The 19662-nt window shown below is 57.9% G+C and overlaps 2 protein-coding genes across 2 annotated transcripts in view; one reads left to right on the top strand and one right to left on the bottom strand.

Moving 5' to 3' along the window:
• The window catches only part of OGA (O-GlcNAcase), a 457590-nt gene that overhangs the window by 172069 nt on the left and 265859 nt on the right, over nucleotides 1–19662 (top strand). The gene's annotated exons all lie outside the window — the stretch shown is intronic.
• On the bottom strand, nucleotides 12468–19044 carry LOC104029566 (solute carrier family 2, facilitated glucose transporter member 9; the record flags this gene model as incomplete). Its single annotated transcript, XM_075717910.1, has 11 exons — nucleotides 12468–12707; nucleotides 12942–13069; nucleotides 14617–14692; nucleotides 15289–15390; nucleotides 16606–16716; nucleotides 16848–17035; nucleotides 17393–17525; nucleotides 17606–17751; nucleotides 18025–18149; nucleotides 18230–18390; nucleotides 18895–19044. Coding segments are annotated over 11 exons (1560 nt in total), but the record flags the coding sequence as incomplete, so codon positions are not given.

Raw genomic sequence — 19662 nt, 5'->3', positions numbered from 1 at the left:
GCGAAAGTGAAGTGGTTGGTAAGGGGCCGGGGAGGGGGGACACAGGGCAGGGGCTGCTGAGGTTCCCCATTGCAATGGCACAGCTAGCCAGAGCCAGGGGCAGCAGGGCTGGACCAGACATAGCTCCCAGCCTGTCCCTCTCCACCCTGTCCCTGTCCCCTCTCCTGAGGCTCTCTGTGACCATGCTCTCCTCCTGTTTTACCTGCAGAGGGGTCCTGAGTCAGCAGCATCAAGCCTGGAGGGGCAGCTCCTTGTTGGGGGGAAACTGAGGCACCCACAGACTCATGGCTTCATGAGCTTTAGCAGCAGAGCCCGGGAGGGCAGCAGGTATCTGGGCCCAGCCCCTGCCTGTCCCAGCCTTGCTGGGATGAGGGACCAGGAGGACCTGGCACAGGTACAGCAGGGTACAATGCCACGGGAGGTGGCCTGAAGCATCCCCCTTGGTCTGTTGCCCCCCCACCTCCATGATCCATGAGCTCTGGGGTGCAGAAATCTCCTGTGGGGGTTACAGTCCTCCTGTCCCCCTCCTTGGGACATGTGTCCCTCCAGGTCCCAGACCCCAACCCCAGTGCGTATGGGCCCTGTGTCTCTCAGCCCCGTCACTACATGCTCTCTGGGTGTTTTAGCAATAAGCCTTGTTCGCTTTCCTGGCTGGACTGGATAATCAGCCCAGCAACACGGCCAGACTATGGGAGCTGAGCTCTGGGGACACCTATTTCAGCTGCCACCCCAATCCCAGCCTGCAGCAACCACTGAGGTGGGACCTCAGCATGGCTGTAAACATTGATATTTGTGTACCCACCAAGCAGCTGCTCCCTGTCCTGGGATGATGCCAGACTGACCGGCCGGTCTAGGTCATCTGAGTGGGTTGCAGGGAGCCCTTGGGAATGCTATAAAAACACCTGCCCCACTCCTGGCCGCACAACGAGAGCTCCCCACTATTTGGTGATAAGGGAGAACATTAAAAAAAAAAAATGACAAGAGCACAAGAAGAATCATGTTTCTGACTCCTGAAGCTCTGTGGGCATTGAACACAGTGATTCCCTCGCTGTCCCATGCTTAGGCAGGACCCGAGCATTCCCCAGGGGTGGCACTGCTGTGGCTGATGTCATCAGCGCTCCCCGGGCTGGGGTTTCCCTGCCCAGGCAGTGGAAGAGAAACTGGGAACAAACCCAGCCATGGTCCCTTTGCTTGGAGGGCTCCCACCCCTTGGCTGCACTGCAGGAGCTCCCTGCTTGCCCAGTCTCCTGAGTCTCCTGATTTAGCTTTATTTTGCCAGGAGGAGCTCTCTCTACAGTGTATTTTCCACGCAGCACGTGCTGGTTTGGCTGGGGACTCACGCACAGGGTGGCACGTGTAATCCCAGGGGCAGGGCAGGGTATTGAGGCTAAGGGACAGTCCCTGGGGTGAAACCTGCACCCCCATGAGATGGCTGCACAAACCTCTCTCCTAACATCACTTCTGAGACAGAGCCAGGGCCAGGTTTCGGCAAATGTTTGTACTGCTGTTGAGTGGAGTTAAACACCACTGGTCTTGCCCAAATTTCAGGTTGGCACTGTGTATGTGACACAGCCTTGCTGACACCCTGCCTTTGCTCTCTGCTGGGGAAGGATGTGGAGGTGGCAATCCATATCCATGTCAGACCTTAGGGCTTTTCCCCAGAGAGCAACATCTGCCTGCTTGCCTGCGGTGGGAAGGGCTCATTTTCGGTGGGGTGTATTGCAAAAGGCTGGGGTGTACTGGCTGCCACCCCCTTGGCTGGGCACGCAGGGCTCTGCGAGCCTCTCCTGGCACTGCCTGGCCATCCCGCAGACACAACAGGTCTGTCATGGTCCCACCAGACTTCCTGCTGCTGTTTGCAAACTGAGGGGTCCGCTGGTGTCCAGACTGACACTTGTGCTTCCCAACTGATAACATGCATTTCTGCCCCCTGTTTCTCACCCAAGGAGCATTAACTTTGCAAAGCTGCAGTGAAAGCGCACATCCTTGCCAGCAACCCCTCCCTAAGATATTTATCATGTCCTTCACATGACCCCATTGCAGATCATTTTGCAACTTTATGGGAGTGATTTTTTTTTTTTTTTAGGGTCTTTCTTAGGACTAAGACAGATTCAGGCAACAGCAGCTTGTGGCTTGCACCATCCTTGAGTGTTGGCCACTGACAGATCCGGGTGCAGCATCCACAGCTCAGCGCAGCTGGGCCAGCATGTCCTCTGGTCCAAACCTGCTGCAGAAGGAGGAGCTTGGAGCATTCCCAGCCAGCTCTCAGCAAAGGTGATTTGTTTGAAATCATTTCCATGGCCTCTGCACTTCTTTTGGCCACTGGCTTCAGGAGAGGAGGTTAAATCTATGCTTCTAGACAGCACCAGAGGCTGAGAGCTTCATTCAGAAGGAGCTGTTGGAGGACATTGCTCAGCTCTCACTCTGAACAGGCCTAAAATTAGGTCTGGGATGTAGAAGTTAATGAGTACAGGTAGGTGAGTCCAGCTCCAGAGTAGCAGCTTTTACTACAGAGCTGGGATGCTCCCACTGAAAACAGTTGCCATTTGGATCAGTTGTGCTCCAGCAATATTTCAAGTTTGTCAAACCCTCTTTGAAGGCCTGGGCAGCTGGAAGGGACATGGGGAGCCATAAATAAGCAGGAGCTTTAAAAAACTTCCTGAAATGACCAATAAATCCCCCAGGACACAACAGGGATCACTCATTAATCCCTCTGGAAGAAATCCAGCTCTGCACCGAAAAGAAAAAGAACTTTCAAAAGCAGACTCAGCGGAGCACAACGCGGTGCCGGGGCAGGGAGCAGCCTTCATCTGAGCCTCCTCCTCCACTGCCCAAGGACAGTGATGTCCCCTGGCAGGTCCCTGTGCCACCCACCCCCTGTGCCTTGCTGTGTCCTGCCCAGAGTTGTGGGGATGCATGCAGCAAAGCAAATAAATGGAGAGTCTGAGCCTACAGACTGCCTGGCACAAGGTAAATAACGCAGGCTGGATCCAGCCCTAACACCCAGCAAGAGACGGCTGCTCCATGCTGTCCTGCAGAGGACATGCAGGGGCCACATCCCCTTGGCATCACCCGTATCAGGTCTGGCAAGGGCTGGGGGCTGCACAGATCTTCCTTGTATGCAGAGAAGATGGAAAAACCCCATTGGTGTGGTCTCTCACCATGTCTGCAAGGTGCCAGCAGGGCCAGATCCAGCCATGTGGAGGGATCCTGATGGCTGTGCAACTGCTCCTCTCTTGGAGCCTGGACTGAAGGTGCTGGTAGGGGTATCTACAGCCCACTGAGACATCCCATAAGTCTGGCCATGTCTGTGGATCTCCTCAGGTCTCTGGGGAGAGGACAGGGAACGAGTCACTGCTTGCACATCTCCTTGTCCTGCACCCCAGTGAAAACATCCAAGGGGGCTAGTAAAAGCTGCTCATCTGGAGCTGGACTCACCTACCTGTACTCATTAACTTCTACATCCCAGACCTAATTTTAGGCCTGTTCAGAGCGAGAGCTGAGCAAAGTCCTCCAACAGCTTCTTCTGAATGAAGCTCAGAGGTGGGGAGGGAGAGTAGACCTTCATCCTTGCTGGGGTGCTCGAGGGGGTGAGGGGCCTGCAGGCAGCTGGGTGGGTGTGGGGACACCCGGCTGCAGCGGGTGGGTGGCAGCGGGGTACGGGGTCCACTGGGAGAAGCGTCTGCGTGCGCAGCCCGGGCACCCCGTCCTGGGGCTGTGGGGTGCTCATCCTCACTGTGTCCCCCACACTGGGGGGGGCTCACAGCTCCTCTTCCCCAGTGGGTGCTGGGTGCGGCCCTCTCCCACTCTTGTTGGCAGCTGTGGCCGTCTCCTTGCTGCCAAGGACACTGCCATCGGTGTGCTCGGTGAGTACGGATGGCCGTGTCCCCTGGAGGGGGGGGTCTGCCTCCTCCCCAGCTGCCTTCCCCCAGCCCCAGCCCAAAGCAAGTCGCTGCTTCCCATGAGCATCCTTGGGACCCCTCGCGCCCTGTTCAACCCCCTGATGGCCACCGCCTCTCTGTCCCCACAGCAGCCAGTGGCTGGTGTTGGCGTCCCTGCTCCGCAGTGGCTGAGCCTCCTCCGGGGGTGACACTGTCCCAGCCCCTCTCCGCCACGCAGTGCTCCCCACCGGCACAGCACACGGCGGCAGATGGTGGAGGTGACATTTGCCTGCGAGTGATGTGCTTGATGGTGGCTGTGTCCCCCCCTCCTCCCTTCACCCTGGATGAAAGAGCCTTGAGCCCACCCAGCAGAGATGGGGTGGGCAGGCACAGGTTGCCCCCCCCAACCGCAGACCCCACCTCTACTGCGAGCCCCCCCCCACCATTTGCACCTCTCATCTCTCTGTCTCCCCCCGAAATCCCCTCTCCCGAGGAGCTGGGCCACCGGGGTGACCAGGGGGCACCATCCCCGAGGGCGAGCGCCCATCACCACGGGGTGTTTGAGGTGGGGGCCGGGCACCGGGGACTCCTGTTCGTTCTCCGTTTTCTGCCTTAATTAGAACCCGGAGAGACCAGGCGAAATCGCATTAGCGCGGGGCCCCGGTGCGCTGAGCCATCCATCTTTTTTTATTACAGCGTAATGGGGCTGCTCGCGAGGCGCCGTGCGATTTGTCACAGGCCTCGTTCCCTGATAACGGGCATTTGTCATCACTTTCTTCCCGTGTTAATGTCATCATCGGCGAGCTGACAGGCAGACCCGTTGAGGGAGCACTGGCGACAGACCACATCCGTCAACCTAATATTTCCATGGCTGTGGGGATCAGCCGGGCTGCGAACACACATTAAAGTGCTTATGAGGGGAGAAAAAAAAAAAAAAAAAAAAAAAAAAAAAGCTGTTGTCATTAATTAAAATGTTAGTGCGAGCGTGTGCGCGGGTGGATCTGCGTGGGGATGGGGGGGGCCCTGGCGCGGGGGGACATGGGGCGGCACGGGTGCGACGCGGTGGCCTTTTAACGGAGCGCGCATCAGCTCCTGAAACCCATTTAAAAGATATTTGGGACTGGGGAATCGGCAGCGAGCGTGGTGGAAAGGTCATTGTTAATAAGGGAGAGCGTGTGGGAGCGCGCGGGGAGGGCGCAGGCATGGCCAGAGGAGGATGACGGAGATGGTTGTGGCCATCCCGTTCCCCCCGCAGCCCCTTGCACCCGGGGGGGGGGTGGTTTGTCCTGTGGGGTGTATTTGAGCCACTCATGTCATGAACTGTGCGGCCTCAGCCCTGCACGGCAACAGGACAAGGGGTGGGGGAAGGTGACCCTGCAGTGGGTTTGCCACTGGCTGGAGTCAAGGCAGAGGGGGCTGAGTATCCCACAAACAGGGTTTTGGGACAGGGCTCTGCAGCTGCAAGCTGGGCCTGTGGGCATCCCGGGAGTGTGCAAACCCACTGTGAGAGGTGGGAGAAGTCCGGAGGGCCAAACCCACGACCCCCCCCATCCACAATCAGCCAGTGAGGAGACCTGCCCCAGGCCCTGGGGCCAGCTGAGCAGCAAGGGGGCTCAGGTCCTCACCCCATAATATTTGGCTGTTGCCATGGAAACAGGTGGTGGCAATGGGGAGGCTGGTGGGCAGTGGGGGGGTGCGTGGCACGCTGGGTTTTCAGTGGGTGAGTCTGTTTTCTGTGCTTTTCTGGGATTCCTGTGATCACACAGAATAGGAAGGTTTGGGTGGCCTTTTTTTTTTTTTTTTTTTTTTTAAATTAGCTCTTGGGGTGTTTGGGAGGGTTTTGGGGTGGGTGTGTCTCAGCCAGTTCTGCCCACCACCCTCCCAGCTCCCATCATGTCCTGGTGCAATCCCAATTTGCATGGCAAAATGTGACTCCAAGAGCTCTGACACAGCCCAGGCAGCTCCAGAAACCGGGTCCAAAATACTTCTTCCTCTGCCCAAATCCAATCAGCAGGTCCCCTGGGAGAAGTCCCCGACCTGCAGCTGGACACAGTGCCAGAAGACAGGGCACTGGCAGGGAGCAGGCAGCCCTGGGCAGTGCTCAAACCCTGCTTAGTGCAGAAGAGGGGCACAAGGTTTGAAAATGTGGCTGCACACGGAGCCTTCATCCCCATATCCCTCATCCCAGGCGACAGGCAGGGGCAGGCTGTGACCGGGCCACGTGTCCCATGTCCCAGGTGCCAGCTCCACCAGGAAGGCTCCCAGTGCTTTCTTTCATTGCTCTTTTTTTCTTCTTCTTTTCCATCCTTCCATGTTCCAGACACAGGCTCTGTGCCAGTGAGAGTCAGGTTTTGGGGAGGGGGGGCTGGGGGTGGCTTTTTTAGAGACCTGGGCCCTTTATGCGTGTGCACATGGACTGGCACGCACACACACATACGCAGAGAGACATTTCTATTAGTGCACCCAAAAGTTTGGCTCCCCAGCCAGCACCTGGGACTGTCACCCAGGCTGGGAGTTTCTGGGATGGGGAGAGCTGGGAGGGGGGTAATTATCTCCAAGTGCTGATGGGGAAACTGAGGCACAGAGCAGGAACTTGCAGTCCTCATCCACACTGTGGTTACGAGTCATCCTGTCACCGACAGCATCCGCCGAGTCTGCAGATGTCAGGGAAAAGGTGTGCGGGAAGTTTTCTTGGGGCTGCTGGGGCTCCCAGCCCTGTGACACCCCCGGCCAGGTCCCCAGCCTGACCCCCCTCCGGCAGCAAACCCTGCCACGAGACCCTCCCTCCACCCCAGCTCCCCTCCATAAATCACTGCCCTCCATTGGCCGAGGACCTTTTAAAAAGGATTTATTAGGGGGGATTTAAGCACAGGCAGCGATATGGTTTCATAAATCGAAGGGCAATAGCGCTCATCATTACCGGTTCGTTCGGGGGGCGGCGCGGGAGCATCCCCGCTCCCCCTGTTCCCGCAACCGTGCTAACAGCCCCCTCCCCAGCTCCGCTGCCTCCGTCGCTCCCCTTTGCCTCCCAGTCTGTGGAGACCGCAAGTGTGGAAAATCCCCAGACAGGGAGTGTAAATGCTTGTTCTTTGTAAATGAAGAACATAATTAACATTAAATTAAGGTAATACAAATGAAGACAACACAGAGCCTGACAGGATGAGTGTTTGGGGAGGCAGTAGAGAGAAGTGATTCATATTTTTAATTTACTGTACAAATAGACTAGCAGGGCTGGGGGGAAAAGGGCCATCCAAGTGGAGTGGGGATTTTTTTTTTTTCCCACTGTTGTTTTGCTGTGCTTTAAGCACACAATGACTATTAAAGTCAACTGCCCATATAATAGGACATCTCCTACATGACTGCTCTCCGAGAGGCAGCTTGCTGTAGCAATAAATTCTGGGAGTGCCATCTGCTGGTGCGCACCCTCCACTGGGCACCCTCGCCTTGGCCACCCCAACACTGGGCACCCACACCCGGACCAGACCCAGCACCCTGCGCCCGCTGCCACGATCTGCTCCCACAGAATGCCGGACATGGACCTGCTGGTATTAATACAGAATTATTAATTTTTCTATAGGGTAAAACCAACTTCCCCCCCCCAACCACCCACCCACCCAAAAAAAAATGCCCTTAAATTGTTTGTCATCTATTATTTTTTTAAGGGGTTGAGGGGATCTGGTGGATGCCAAGGAAATATTTTAGGCTTTTAAAAGAAAGAAATCACTGTTCTCCACCCCTCCAAAGTGCTAGGCTTCAGCTGAGTGCCTGTTACCCAGACCACAGTAAAAAAATCCCCCATTGTAGGTATTTTTCCTGCAAAAAGGCACTTGACCAGCATCCATGTGAACCGCAGACTCGGCTGGAGCTGGATCTGCACTTTATGGAGATAAGAGCTGCGGGCTCAGCCCTGGGGAGACCCCGTTCCAGGATGGCTTTCAGCCGGGAGCAAGCCAGGTTTGCCGCAGCATGAGGGTGTGCATGGGGCTGTGGCACCTGGAAGTGGCATCACCATTGCCGCGTCCTTGTCCCCTTCCCTGGAGGCCTCCTGCCACCACTGTGTAAAGCAAAAACAAGAGAAGGCACCAAGAGGACCCATTCCTGGCTGAAATCACCCTTCCCAGGCAGAAGAATCCTTGGGACTGTGCCGAGAGCCTCCCACTCTATGCCAGAACTGGAGAGGGTGTTCCACCATCTGGGGGCAGTTCCTAATTTTGTAGGTGCAACCTTTGCTCTCTGGGTTGCTTGTGTCCTGGAAGTTATTACCATGAGCAGTGCCCATGGATCTGGGGCTGGCCAGGCTGGAGGTGGAGAGGGGCTGGTCCCAGCTCCTTGCTCCATCATTTGCTGCCTTTTCCTCTCCCCTTCTACGCTCACCTCCCGAACCACCCCCGGGGTACCTGGGGGCAGCTCCAGCCCATCACCTGAAGCTTTGCCAACCCCAAAGTGCAGCCAGGGCCTCTTTAACCCCCTGTCCCTGCTGCAGGACAAACCCTGTACCCAAAGGGAAGAGTTCCCCCACCTTTTGCCACCTCCATGCTTTTACTGAAGGTATGTTTGCACACAAGGCTGTGACTGGGGGGGATGTGGAGTGCCCCAGTGTGGGCACTGGGAGATGGGGGGGGGTCCCACCCTGCACTCTCAGACCTCCATGAGCACCGATGTCGAGCTTTGGCAGGGGCTCGGCTGCCCGTCAGTCTGGGCTGCTCCCCATGATGTGCCAAGCCAGGTGTACTGTGTCCTCACTGCTGTGCAGGCCCACAGCCAGGTCCCCCCACTCCCAAGGAGAAACTGGAGAGGGTCGATGACGGAGGCCCACGCCACACTGGCTCCTCTGCCGGCTTTGCCCTGCTTCGAACGGCCCCAGCCAGGCAACTGGGGCCTGCAGGGAGGGTAAATCACCCCCCGAACACCTCCAACACATCCCAGACCCAGGCTGCAGACACAGGGGCTGTTTGCAAACTGACCTCCCCTCAGGCAGCGCCCGCCGTGTCCAGCACCCTTGCCCAGTGCCTGCTGCACTGGAAGCACAGCCAAGGAAACCGTGCATGAACTTGCCTGGACCGAAGAGGACAACAGTGCCAGCCTGGCCCAGGAGGGGTTGTGCCGGGGGCTCAGCCCTCCACTGCAGCACCATGAGTTGCTTTGGGGTCCCCAGAGCCAGGGCATGAGGCTGCGGTGCAGCTTTGGGTACCATTGAGCAGCAAGATGCCTTACGGAGCTTCAGCAACAGAGACTGTCCTCCCTTGGTAAGACAAGAATCAGCAACCAATCCTGCACCAACCTCTGTGGGCAGAGGGGTGCTGCTCCAGCTCCCCTTTCTCCACACAGAAGGCAGCAGGAGCAGGGTGAAAACCCTGCTCAGAGCATGCAGGAACCGCACCCCACTCAAAACTGGTGCCTGATGGAGCCTCTGCAGTCAGGTGAGATTTTGAGGGAGTGAAGGAAACCCGTGCAGGAAGGTTTCAGCCTCAGAGACCCAGTGGGTCCCTGTCTTTAGCAGGGTCCATCCCCCAGGAGCCCATCCCTGCTGGAGCCACAGGGGCTGTGAGCACTGGCAGGGTGTGAATGCTCCTTGGCTTGTCTGGCCATGGCCTGGGGACACTTCCTGCCTCACCAGCCACCAGTCCTGGCACAGGGACCCCAGGGTGTATCCAGCAAGCTTTCCTTAGCTTCCTGGTCAGGCTGTGACCATTCACCCTTAGCCAGGCAGCCTGCAGGAGAGCTTCCCTGCAGGATCTGGAGATACTGCTGATTTTAGTGTTCAAAAAATGGGTAAGTGTTCAAAAAACGGGTAGATGTGGCACTTCGGGACATGGTTTAGTCTAGTCTACCCTTGATTGGCGTAGAGTAGACTTGGTAGTGTAGGTTAATGGTTGGACTGGATGATCTTAAAGGTCTTTTCCAACCTAAACAATTCTATGATTCTATGATTCTATACCCAGTGGTGGGCCATCACCATTTCCTTGAAGAACCCATTTCAAAGTATCTGGAGAGTTCAAACCAGGGCCTTCTTTCCCATTCCAGTTTGGCTGGCATGAGCTCCAGCCCTCCATGTGTATACCTCAGTGCTTAAACTCACCCACCCTTTAGCATTGGGTACATCACAAGAAGGCACTTACGCATTTGGAAAAAGTCACCTTCATCTTTGTTTCTGCAAACCTTAGGAGGATCAGAGGCATTTCCAGGCATCTTGGACTCTTCTTTGCACCATCTCCAGTCTTTCAAGTTCTGTTCAGACACTACTAGAGGTTACAGCCCTACCGTCACCAATCAGAACCAGTGCTTTTGGAGACCTGAATCCAGAGAGCTGCTTTGGACATAGGGAAGCAGGTTGGAGCCCATCCAGCCATACCCTTCCCAAGAAGCCTTCAGTGGAGTGGCTGGGAATACCTCCCTGGGTGGGGAAAGCAGAGAGGAATCCTAAATCCTGCTTTTGCAAGAGTACCAGACCTGTGGTGGTGGGCCAGAGATCTTGTCCCAATATCCTAAAGAAAAAGCTGATGAGAAGCTAGTGTCCCATGAGCATGGGGTTTCCTCACTCCCGCCCTTCCAGGTCCTGATGGAAGGAGGATGGACATGTACCTTGGCATGGTACCCTCACAAGGGTCCCCAAGAGCAAACACACCCAAAAGGCACTATAGGAATTTGCCAGTGACCTCCAGCCCTTGGAAAGAAGGGACTTCTGGCTCTGGTGGTGTCTGAAGCCCTAGCAGAAATGGGTCCTGACCCCATGTTTCCCAGGTCTGCCCCATTTCACCAGCCAAGACAGAGCAGTCCTTGGCCATAAGGCAACACCCTGGCTTCTCAGCTGTGCCAGGACCCCAGAATGGGGGGCTGCTCCCATGGGGGCCATTGCCTCCCACATGGAGGCAGGGGGCATCTTCCAAGCTGCCCCGCGTGCTGGGTGGGAGAGATAAATAAACACTAGAATAAATAAATACAAGTGGCAAAGAGGCCTGAAATGATGCTGTCGTTTGCTGGGAATGAGAGACACAAGTGTAATTTAGGTTTTGATATTATGAAAGTCTCGCTGCTCTAAAACAGCAGGGCACTCAGTGCCTCATTAATAAAGGATAAACTTGGAGTCTATTTACAATGCACTTTTTGGGGTTATTTACACTCCATTATACATATGTAATGCTGCACATATTTACCGCTCTGTTCTGCTGCCGAGAGCAGCCGAGTCGGGAGGGAGACGGAGTGGGAAGCGGCTGATGCTGTGGAGCCATGACCCCTGCTTTGACTGATGTCCCTTAAACAGCTTGAGCTGCAGGAGAGCTTCAAGCCAGCTGCTGAGGACGGAGGGGCTGAGACTGGGCACTGCAGGACCCACTGCGGCCCAGTCCCTGTCCCCATGGGCCCAGCGCCCACCCACCCCCGGAGGCACCCTGAGGCTTTGTCAAGTGATGCAGAAAGGGTGAGGTTCTTGCATGGGCTGGAGCCCAGCACACCAACAGGTGACCACAAGCACCAAACGTGCAAGCCATGAGCCCATCATTGAGCAGGGAGCTGGAAAAAAGAAGACTAAATTATCTGCAACAAAATAAATCACATCCATGTTGGCACTAGAGGGTTTTGGGCATGCAGCCCTCCCCACCACTCAGTTTTACCTCTTACCAGAGCAAAATACTGTAGTTTCCCTGCAAACAGCAGCTCCCTGAGGGTCTGCTGGCCTGGGAGCCCCCAACCCCATGGTGTTCATGGGCCATGTGAGAGCTATGCCCACAGCAGCCCCAGGAAATGGGGTAACCCCCACCACAAGACCCACAGCAGAAGCGTAGGAGAGGTCATGCTTGGAGAGCACCCCAGGGTCACAGCAATTCATGGGGTGCAGCAAGGAGATGTGGGTGCACCCGTGACCCTTAGTCCTCAGCAGAATTTGGGAGGGTGCAGGGGTCCCACAGGAGCATCCTCTGCAGGGGCAGCATGCAGGGCTGGGCAGTGAGGGGCTGCCAGCAGGCTGGGACAGGTGTGGCATGGCGGCTGGATGGTCACCCCCAGCTCTGAGCTGCTCCATGTCCTTTCTGCAACTCAGCCTACGTTTGCATGACCAACGTGGAGTGAGATGCAAGAGCCCAGGAGCCGCCCTGACCACCTGTCCTAGGAAATGTGGGGTGACCCTGACCTTCCCATCCAGGCACAGTGGGGAGGGGGACGAGCCCCCCCATTCCATCCTGCTGCTCCCCACTGCTCCCTGGCACTGGGGAAGCACCCATCCATGCCAGCACGTGCCAGCTCTGGAGTCAGCACTCTTTATTAAACAACTTGTGAGGGCAGCTCTTGGCCAAGTCTATGTGCCCGGGAGCGATGTGAACCCCCTGCTCCCAGGAGGTCCCCCTGTCTCTGGGAGGGCATCTCTTCCAGCATGGGGGCGATGCACAGCAGCCAGTGCAGCCCTTGCACATCATCAGAGCTCATCCTGGCCGCAGACTGCAGTGTGGTGAGATGTCCTGGAAGCTTCAGAGCCGGTTGAGTCTGAGCAAATTGGCCTTCACTGCCCTCCCCATCCCCATGCCTCCTCCACCACACCTGTCCCCCACAGCCCACCCCGGGCGGGGGTCCCACAGTGGGAGGCAGGGGGGCAGGTCAGGGCAGTCTGGAGCCTGAGGCCTCCAGGGAGCTGCTCTCCAAGGCCCCATAGCCATTGAGCTTCTTCATCCCAATGAGGTGGGCTGGGATGGAGAGGAAGGAGCGGCGGGTGGCGAAGATGTGGCTGATCTCCATGAAGGTTTTGTTCTTGGTCTCAGGGATGACGAGGTAGACGTACAGGGCCACCAGCAGGCAGATGCCACAGAAAAACAGGTAGCAAAAGGCACCGGCTGACATCTGGGGACAAGGAGAGAGCAGGGACGGGGCAGAGCGCCCGGCGCCCCTGAGCTGGGCATGGCACAGGGCAGCATCCCCTCCCGTCAACCCTCCCTGGGCCGGCTCTGGCCAGCACTGAGCTGAGCCAGGAGCACAGGCACCCCTTGGGCTAAGCCTGGCTTGGCACCCTGTCCTGGGGGAGCAGCAGGGCCGTGTCCATCCCCTCCTCCTCCCATGGCCCCTCCAGACTGGTACCTGCAAGAAGGGGAAGATGAAGCCAACAGTGAAGTTGCAGAGCCAGTTGAGGGAACCCCCCACAATGTAGGCGGCTGGGCGGTGTGACTGTGTGAAGAGCTCTGCTGTCATCAGGAAGGGGACGCCAGCTGCAGAGGGAGGGGACAGATCAAAGGTAAGGGGGACAGGCTGCTTCAGGCACCCCTGGGGTCGACAGGTCCTGCCCGCCTCACTCCTGTGGTCAAAGGGCTGGAACCCAGCAAGACCCACAGGTCAAAATGGTGGCGCTGGGAAGTCTGGAGGAGATGGGGAGCGCGGGGATGGGTGGACCAGTGTCCTGCCCTTGGTGTCCCTTTGGGTCTCGGTGGGTCGCTGATGTGCCCCCTGACATACCACAGTTGCACCTTGCTGGGTGTTGAGGCCAATTTCACAAGTTACTTGATTGGAAACTTTCAGCCCAAGTCAATATCAAGGTGGAACATTTCATCTGGATCCTCATTTTGCAATAATTTGCCTAAATGCTGATATATTAAATCTCATATAGACCACAGGCATAGAGAAACATGTTCCTGGTGCCCTCCATAGCACCCTTCCCAGCCTCCCTTGATCACAACAGTTTAGAAAATCTCCTTCTATCGATTAGCTAAAGGCTTGGATGCGGTGGCTGATTTAGGCAGGAAAGAAGCAACCACATTTCCAAGAATCAGAATTTCCCACAGAACACACAAATGCCATTTTCCAGCTGGCTTTTCCCATGTATGGTGAAAAAAACCCAGAATGACTGAAGATGATTGCCCAAGCCAACCTGGCTACTGAAAACTGGACACAGGTTGTGGCCACTTCTCCGGGAAGGACTCAGCCCCTCCTGCCACGTGTCACTGAGCTGGCAGCCCTGGCTCCCAGGACTGTCCCTTTGCTGGAGGGCAGGATCTGAGGTCCAGCACACATCCCAGGACATGCAGGGATCTGGCAGGGAACTATATTTGACGTGGTGACATGCCCAGGGTTCCACTGCCTTTGACAGGCCTGACAGGGACCTCTTTATAAAAGGTGCTCCAAGGGACATTATAAACCAAAAAAAAGTGCTAAGAAGTGAGGGAGGAGTGGAGCCCCTGACGGACTCTTACTCACAGCTTGCCCAGAATAGAGATATATATTTTTTTGTTTTAAAACTCCTATTCATCATTGTTTGTGAACAATGAGCCATTAAAATCCTAATTAAAGATGTAATTACAGTGAATAAAGTCTGGGCTGAGGATGAATTATAGATCTGTTAACAGCTCTGCTAATACATCAACTGGGTAAACCAGTTCAGGTTTCACTCCTCGTTGTTTGAGCCCGCTCTTGTGCCCACACTCGGTTAAGGGCAGGACGATGATCGCCAGCCGCACTGTGATGGGAGCAGGTGACACCTCCAGAGAGGTCTGGGGAAGGCTGCCAGGGCTTTCTCCCTACGTGACCTGGGAGCAGGGATGAAGATGAGGAGGTGGAGCGTGCCCCGGGGATGTGTGGGGCTGGAGGGGCTTGTGGTGGGGTCTTGCTTGCGGGGTGCAGCGTGATAAACCACGACCTGGCTGTCAGGGAGGGGGCCAGAGCACTGGTCCTGCTGCCTACCTGCAAACCCCACTGCTCCCCACTCCCTCGGGGCCCCCATTCCCGCCCCAACACCCCCCGGTCCCACCAGCCCCAGACCCACCTGGTCCCATGCAGAAGCCAGCGATGATGCCGACCACGCAGATGACACCAACGTAGCGCATCCAGGGCAGGGTGGTCTGCAAGGGAACACAGGGCTGGGGGACACCCACTGGGCGGTGGCCCCGAGCTTCATACCCAGTGTCCCGGGGATGGGTCTTCATGCCTGCCCCTCAGCTTGGTGGCAGCCCTCGGGGGTGGTGGCCATGCCGGCTGCGTGGGGTAAAGCTGCTGGGGTTTGGCCTTGGCAAAGCTGGTGAGATTCGACCTCCGCAAAGCTCGGCAACTCATGATGCTGAGACATCCCCAAAGCTGTGGGAGCATCCCCTGGGAGCAGGCAGCAGAGGAAGGACCCTGCAGACCTCTCCACTTCCCCTGGCATTTCACAGCCACCTCCCTGGGGACCACTATTCCTGCAGAAAAGCTACCAGAAGTAGCAGGATTTTACTCATGTGGATTCGGGGTTTTTTGTTGTTCTTTGCTCTGAATTTTCTTTCCCTTCAACTTTGAAGGGAAAACATTGCTTGGAAAGAGCTGTCTCACATCTCATTTCCATGCACACTCCCTCCCCTGGGGTGATACCCATCTCTTCATCACCCAGCCCTCATTAATGCACCCAGGGCCCCAGCCCTGGCCGTGTCAGTGGCCCAGAGTAGTGCCAGTGGCTGGAACCTACCTGCAGCAGCAGGGAGACAGTGATGCCGGCCAAGCAGATGCCCATGGCACAGAAGCCAGTGATGATGAGGGGCCGCCGGCCCAGCTTCTCGATGGTGAAGCACTGCCAAGGGAGACCAGAGACCAACAGGGTGGTGGGAGCTCCCCACCAGGATGGGGGCACCCCCTGAGCCCCAGATCCAGCTGCAGGCGGGAGGAGGCTCCCGGTGGCATCTGGGGGTTGGGGGCAGCTCCAGCTCAGAGCTCCAGGGTCGGGACTGGTGCATGGGAAGAGCCAGGGCTCCAGGGTCCCAGGGCGAGCGTGCACCAGGCAGCACTGGGGTCCCGCAGAGCCCCATTAGGGTGCAGGGTCAGGGCTGGCTGGGGTGGCCCCATGGCTGCATTTGCACCGGCGCCAAGCGGAGGTGCTGGGCTGGGCACGGGGCGTTTGTGGGGCAGCGGGCAGAGGAGGCAGGGCGTGGGCAGGCAGTGCGGCAGCAGCGGGAGCAAGCAGGGTATTGACAGCAGAACAAATGCCTGTAATTTTATAACCAATCTCGGCATGTCCGTCGGGGGTCGTTTGTGGGGCTGCTCCCAAGCAATCCGCTGCATGCCAGGCAGCTGCTGGGGGCTGGGGCCGCCCCACGGCCGGGGCAGGGGAGAAGGGGGCACCTTTCAGAGGGGCAGGGGGGTGACTGGGGGTCCCCACTCTGCCGTGGGTTGAGCTATGGGGAGAGGGGAGCCGCCCCCTGCTCATCCCTGATTTTCTGGGAGCAGCCACCCCCCCATCCATCTCTCTAATTGTCAGGGAGCAGATTTAGTGCCGGGTGGCTCGGGCTGGCCCCGGGTGACACTCGCAGATGGGACAAGGGCCATAAATCTGCCTGGCCCAGTGCTAACTCTCCAGCTAAATAAGGCCTGGCTGGGGGGAGCAGGGCTGCTAGCCCAGGGCCAGGCCAGTACTTGGCTGGGGGGGCAGATGGGGACATGTGGCTCTGCTAATGGAGTGACAATGAAATCAGGAGCCAGAAGGAACTGCTTAGCCCCTTCCATCACCTCCAACCTGCTCCTTGCCTGGCATCTCCCCCCAACCTCCCTGCTACCCACTTACCCCAAAATTCTCCCACCCCTCCCAGATTTGAGCCCACAAATTGAGCCCCTCTCATCCCATCTCCCCACTCCATTTCCCTGCCAAACCCTCTGCCCCCCAGCAAAGGGGCTGTGCTGTGGCACAGATGGCATTTGGGGTCCATCCAGCCCCCCCGTTTGATGGTGCTGGGAGCTGGCAACAAGGCTCTGGCTCTGAGGGGCTGTGTCCATCTGTCCGTCCATCACTCACCCCAATCAGCCCAGCAACAACTTCAACAGTGCCGGTGCCCACGGTGGTGTAGGGGATCTGGGATATAGGGATCCCGGCGTTCTCGAAGATGGTGTTGGTGTAAAACCAGATCTGCCAAGGAGGGGACTTAGCGTGAGCTGGGGGCAGGACGGAGCCATGGGGAACTTGATGAAATGAGTTGCCAGGTCTCAGCTCAGCCTCTGCAGAGCCAGGTCCCAGGGTAAGGACCCCGCAGGGCTTACGGCATCGATCCCTGAGAGCTGCATGCCAGCATTCACCACCACCACCGAGAGGGTTTGCCAGCGGACAGAGGGGTCCCACAGCAGCTGCCAGACGGACGCCATCTCCACAGAAGAGAGCGACCTTTGCTCCTCCTTCATCTCCTTGATCACGTCCTGCACTTCAGCTGTCCCCAGGAACCGGCGCAGCGCTGTGGGGAGAGCGGGGGTCATGGGCACATGTCTCCCCATCACAGGGTGGATGCCCATAGGAATGGCACAGGGCAGGGACAGGGGCTTGGCTCTGCCTTGGCTCAGCCTGCCCCAGGGCACCTCCCTGACCCATGGAGCTGAGCATCCATAGGAACTGAGGAGATGCCTCACGCCATGGTGATGAGCACCATGGAAATGCTACAGCACTACTGGGTGGGACAGAAGGGCTGAACTATTAGGACTATGGTGGGCTGTCAGGTCCAGGTGTGGAAGGATGCAATGAGGATACACCTTGGTCTTGGGAGACCTTGGACCAGCACCTCCAGGAGCCAGTCTCCCCCAGGACACCCCCTTACCCTTGGTGGCCCCACAGATGTCGTTCCTCTCTATCAGCAGGTACCGTGGACTCTCGGGGAAGCAGTGCAGCAGCAGGAGCTGGAGGGAGGCAGGAACGACCACCACTGACAGGAAAAGGGGCCAGAACCTGTCCTGAGAGGAGTCAAAACAGGACACGTCACGGGAAGGGCAGAGCAGGGTCCAGCGCACGTGGGCTAGGGTATTGTGCTCACCTCACCCAGCAGCTCCGGGAGGCCCAGGACCTGTGCGAAGAAAACCCCCAGGCAGATAAAGATGCTGGGCATGAGGCCCAGGAAACCCCGCAGGTTCTTGGGGGCAATTTCTCCCAGGTAGAGGGGCACCACACTGAGACAGATACCTGGGGTAGACAGGAGGGACCAGGATGGGAGAGGCAGCGGGGAGAAAGGTGCCCAGCCAGACCCTTGGTGCATGTTCTCCAAAGCCCAGCACCATCCACAGTGGGGACCCCATGGTCAGGGAGGTGACCCTGTCTGCCCCATGGAGACCCCCACCACAGAGCCTGTGGCCATGGGGCATATGACGTCTTCTCCAGCACCCTGGGAATGGGCCATAGGGGACTGAGCTGTGAGGAAGGGGCCGTGCACAGCCCCGCAGCCCAGGCAGACCCTACCTGAGTGGAGCCCTGTGATGCAGCGGCCGATGATCACCATCTCGGGGGACCCCAGCTCCCGGCTGAAGCCCATGAAGCCGCCAGCCATGAGGACAAGGAGAGCACTGCGGCTCAGTGCACCATTCCTAGCAGGGCACAAGCAGCAGGGCAGCCCCTCTGGCCCCATCCCATCCCTTGACCACCCTGTCCCATGCCACCCGCTTACCTGCCGTATCGCTCCACCAGCACCCCCACCAGCAAGGAGCCCACCAGCCCCCCCAGGGCGAAGATGGAGACAGTTAGGGAGTAGAGGAGGGTCAGGGGGCGAGGGGCCAGCCCGTGCCCATACCGCCGGGACCACGTGGCATTGTAGAAATCCTTTATGTGCTGCGGGGCAGAAAGAGACGCATGGGCAGCAAATGCGTTGGAAGAAAGGGGAAGACAAGGGGGAGACAAGGGGGAGACAAGGGGGAGACAAGCCCTGTATGGAAAATGCCATGGGTTTAACAGCATTGCAGGAGATGCAGGGCAGGACATGACTGGGGCTGACTGGGATGGGCTGATCTGGTTGCTCAGCCAGCCTCAGCACCAGAGGGGTTTAAGGACAACATAGAGATGCCACAGACAGAGCTGGAACTGGAGCAAGGGGGCTGTGTGCAGCTTTGCCCAGCCCCTGCCTTCCAGGGGGGACCAGTTTGGGGGGGAGTACATGAACACAGGCTCCCATGTCCCTCCTATGCCATCCCTCTCCCTGGACTGCTCTCTGTGGGTGACTGCCCAAGGGAAATGCCAGCATTTTGATGTGGGGCTGCTGGGTAGCAATCCCTCCACTCTCCCAGGGAGGGACACAGAGCCCTTCCCCTGCTCCCGGAGAGGCTGCCCATCCCTTACCACCGCCGGCGAGTTCACCACGGCCAGGTTGTAGCCATAGAGCATGGAGGAGCCAAAGGACACCAGGAGGGTGACCGACAGCAGGGGGAAGGTGAGGTGCTGGGAGAGAGGAGGAGGGATCAGCACAGCCCCGGCCGACAGAGCCAGGGGCCAAGGTCACACATGGCATGAGCTGCGTTGGGTCACTGCCCCTTTTCTAGTAGGGGTCACCATCCCTGGCCCAGAGCAAAGCCTGGAGCAAAGACCCCAAAGTGACAGAGCCCTGTGCTGAGCATTGCTTCATGCCACCGCCCAGCACCCAGCCCAGCTGATCCAGCTTCCCCGTGGCTGTGCCATGAGGCTTTACCCCGGTGGTGCCCAGCTCAGGCTGCCTGTCCCGGCTGCCTGCCCCAGGCACCCCTGCCCCAGGGCTGGAAGGGGGCAATGGGCAGAAAGGGGCAGGCGGAGAGACACCCGTCCCCTCCCTTAGATGGGACCACCCAAACGGCACTGCTGCGAGCTGCCCCATATGCCTACTTCTCTGCCTGGGAGGCCCAGTGCTACTGAAAGGTGCAGTTCCCTGCGGCAGGTCCCAGCTCTCCCAAAATGCCACATGCACCCAACCTCCTAAACCCTCGCCCCCACCAGCACCTCTGTCACCTGCTCCAGCTGCAGGGGGGACCTCGCTGCAGGGAGCAGATGGCTGCGGAGGGACAACCTGCAGCCCCGACCCGGCCCGGGGGGATTGAGACCAGCCCACCCCGGGATTGGGGCGCCCAGCAAGACCCA

Source organism: Pelecanus crispus, chromosome 10 (assembly GCF_030463565.1).
Source record: "Pelecanus crispus isolate bPelCri1 chromosome 10, bPelCri1.pri, whole genome shotgun sequence".
Lineage (NCBI taxonomy): Eukaryota > Metazoa > Chordata > Aves > Pelecaniformes > Pelecanidae > Pelecanus > Pelecanus crispus.
The sequence above is the reverse complement of the archived record's forward strand: the minus strand, read 5'-3'. Positions and strand labels throughout refer to the sequence as shown.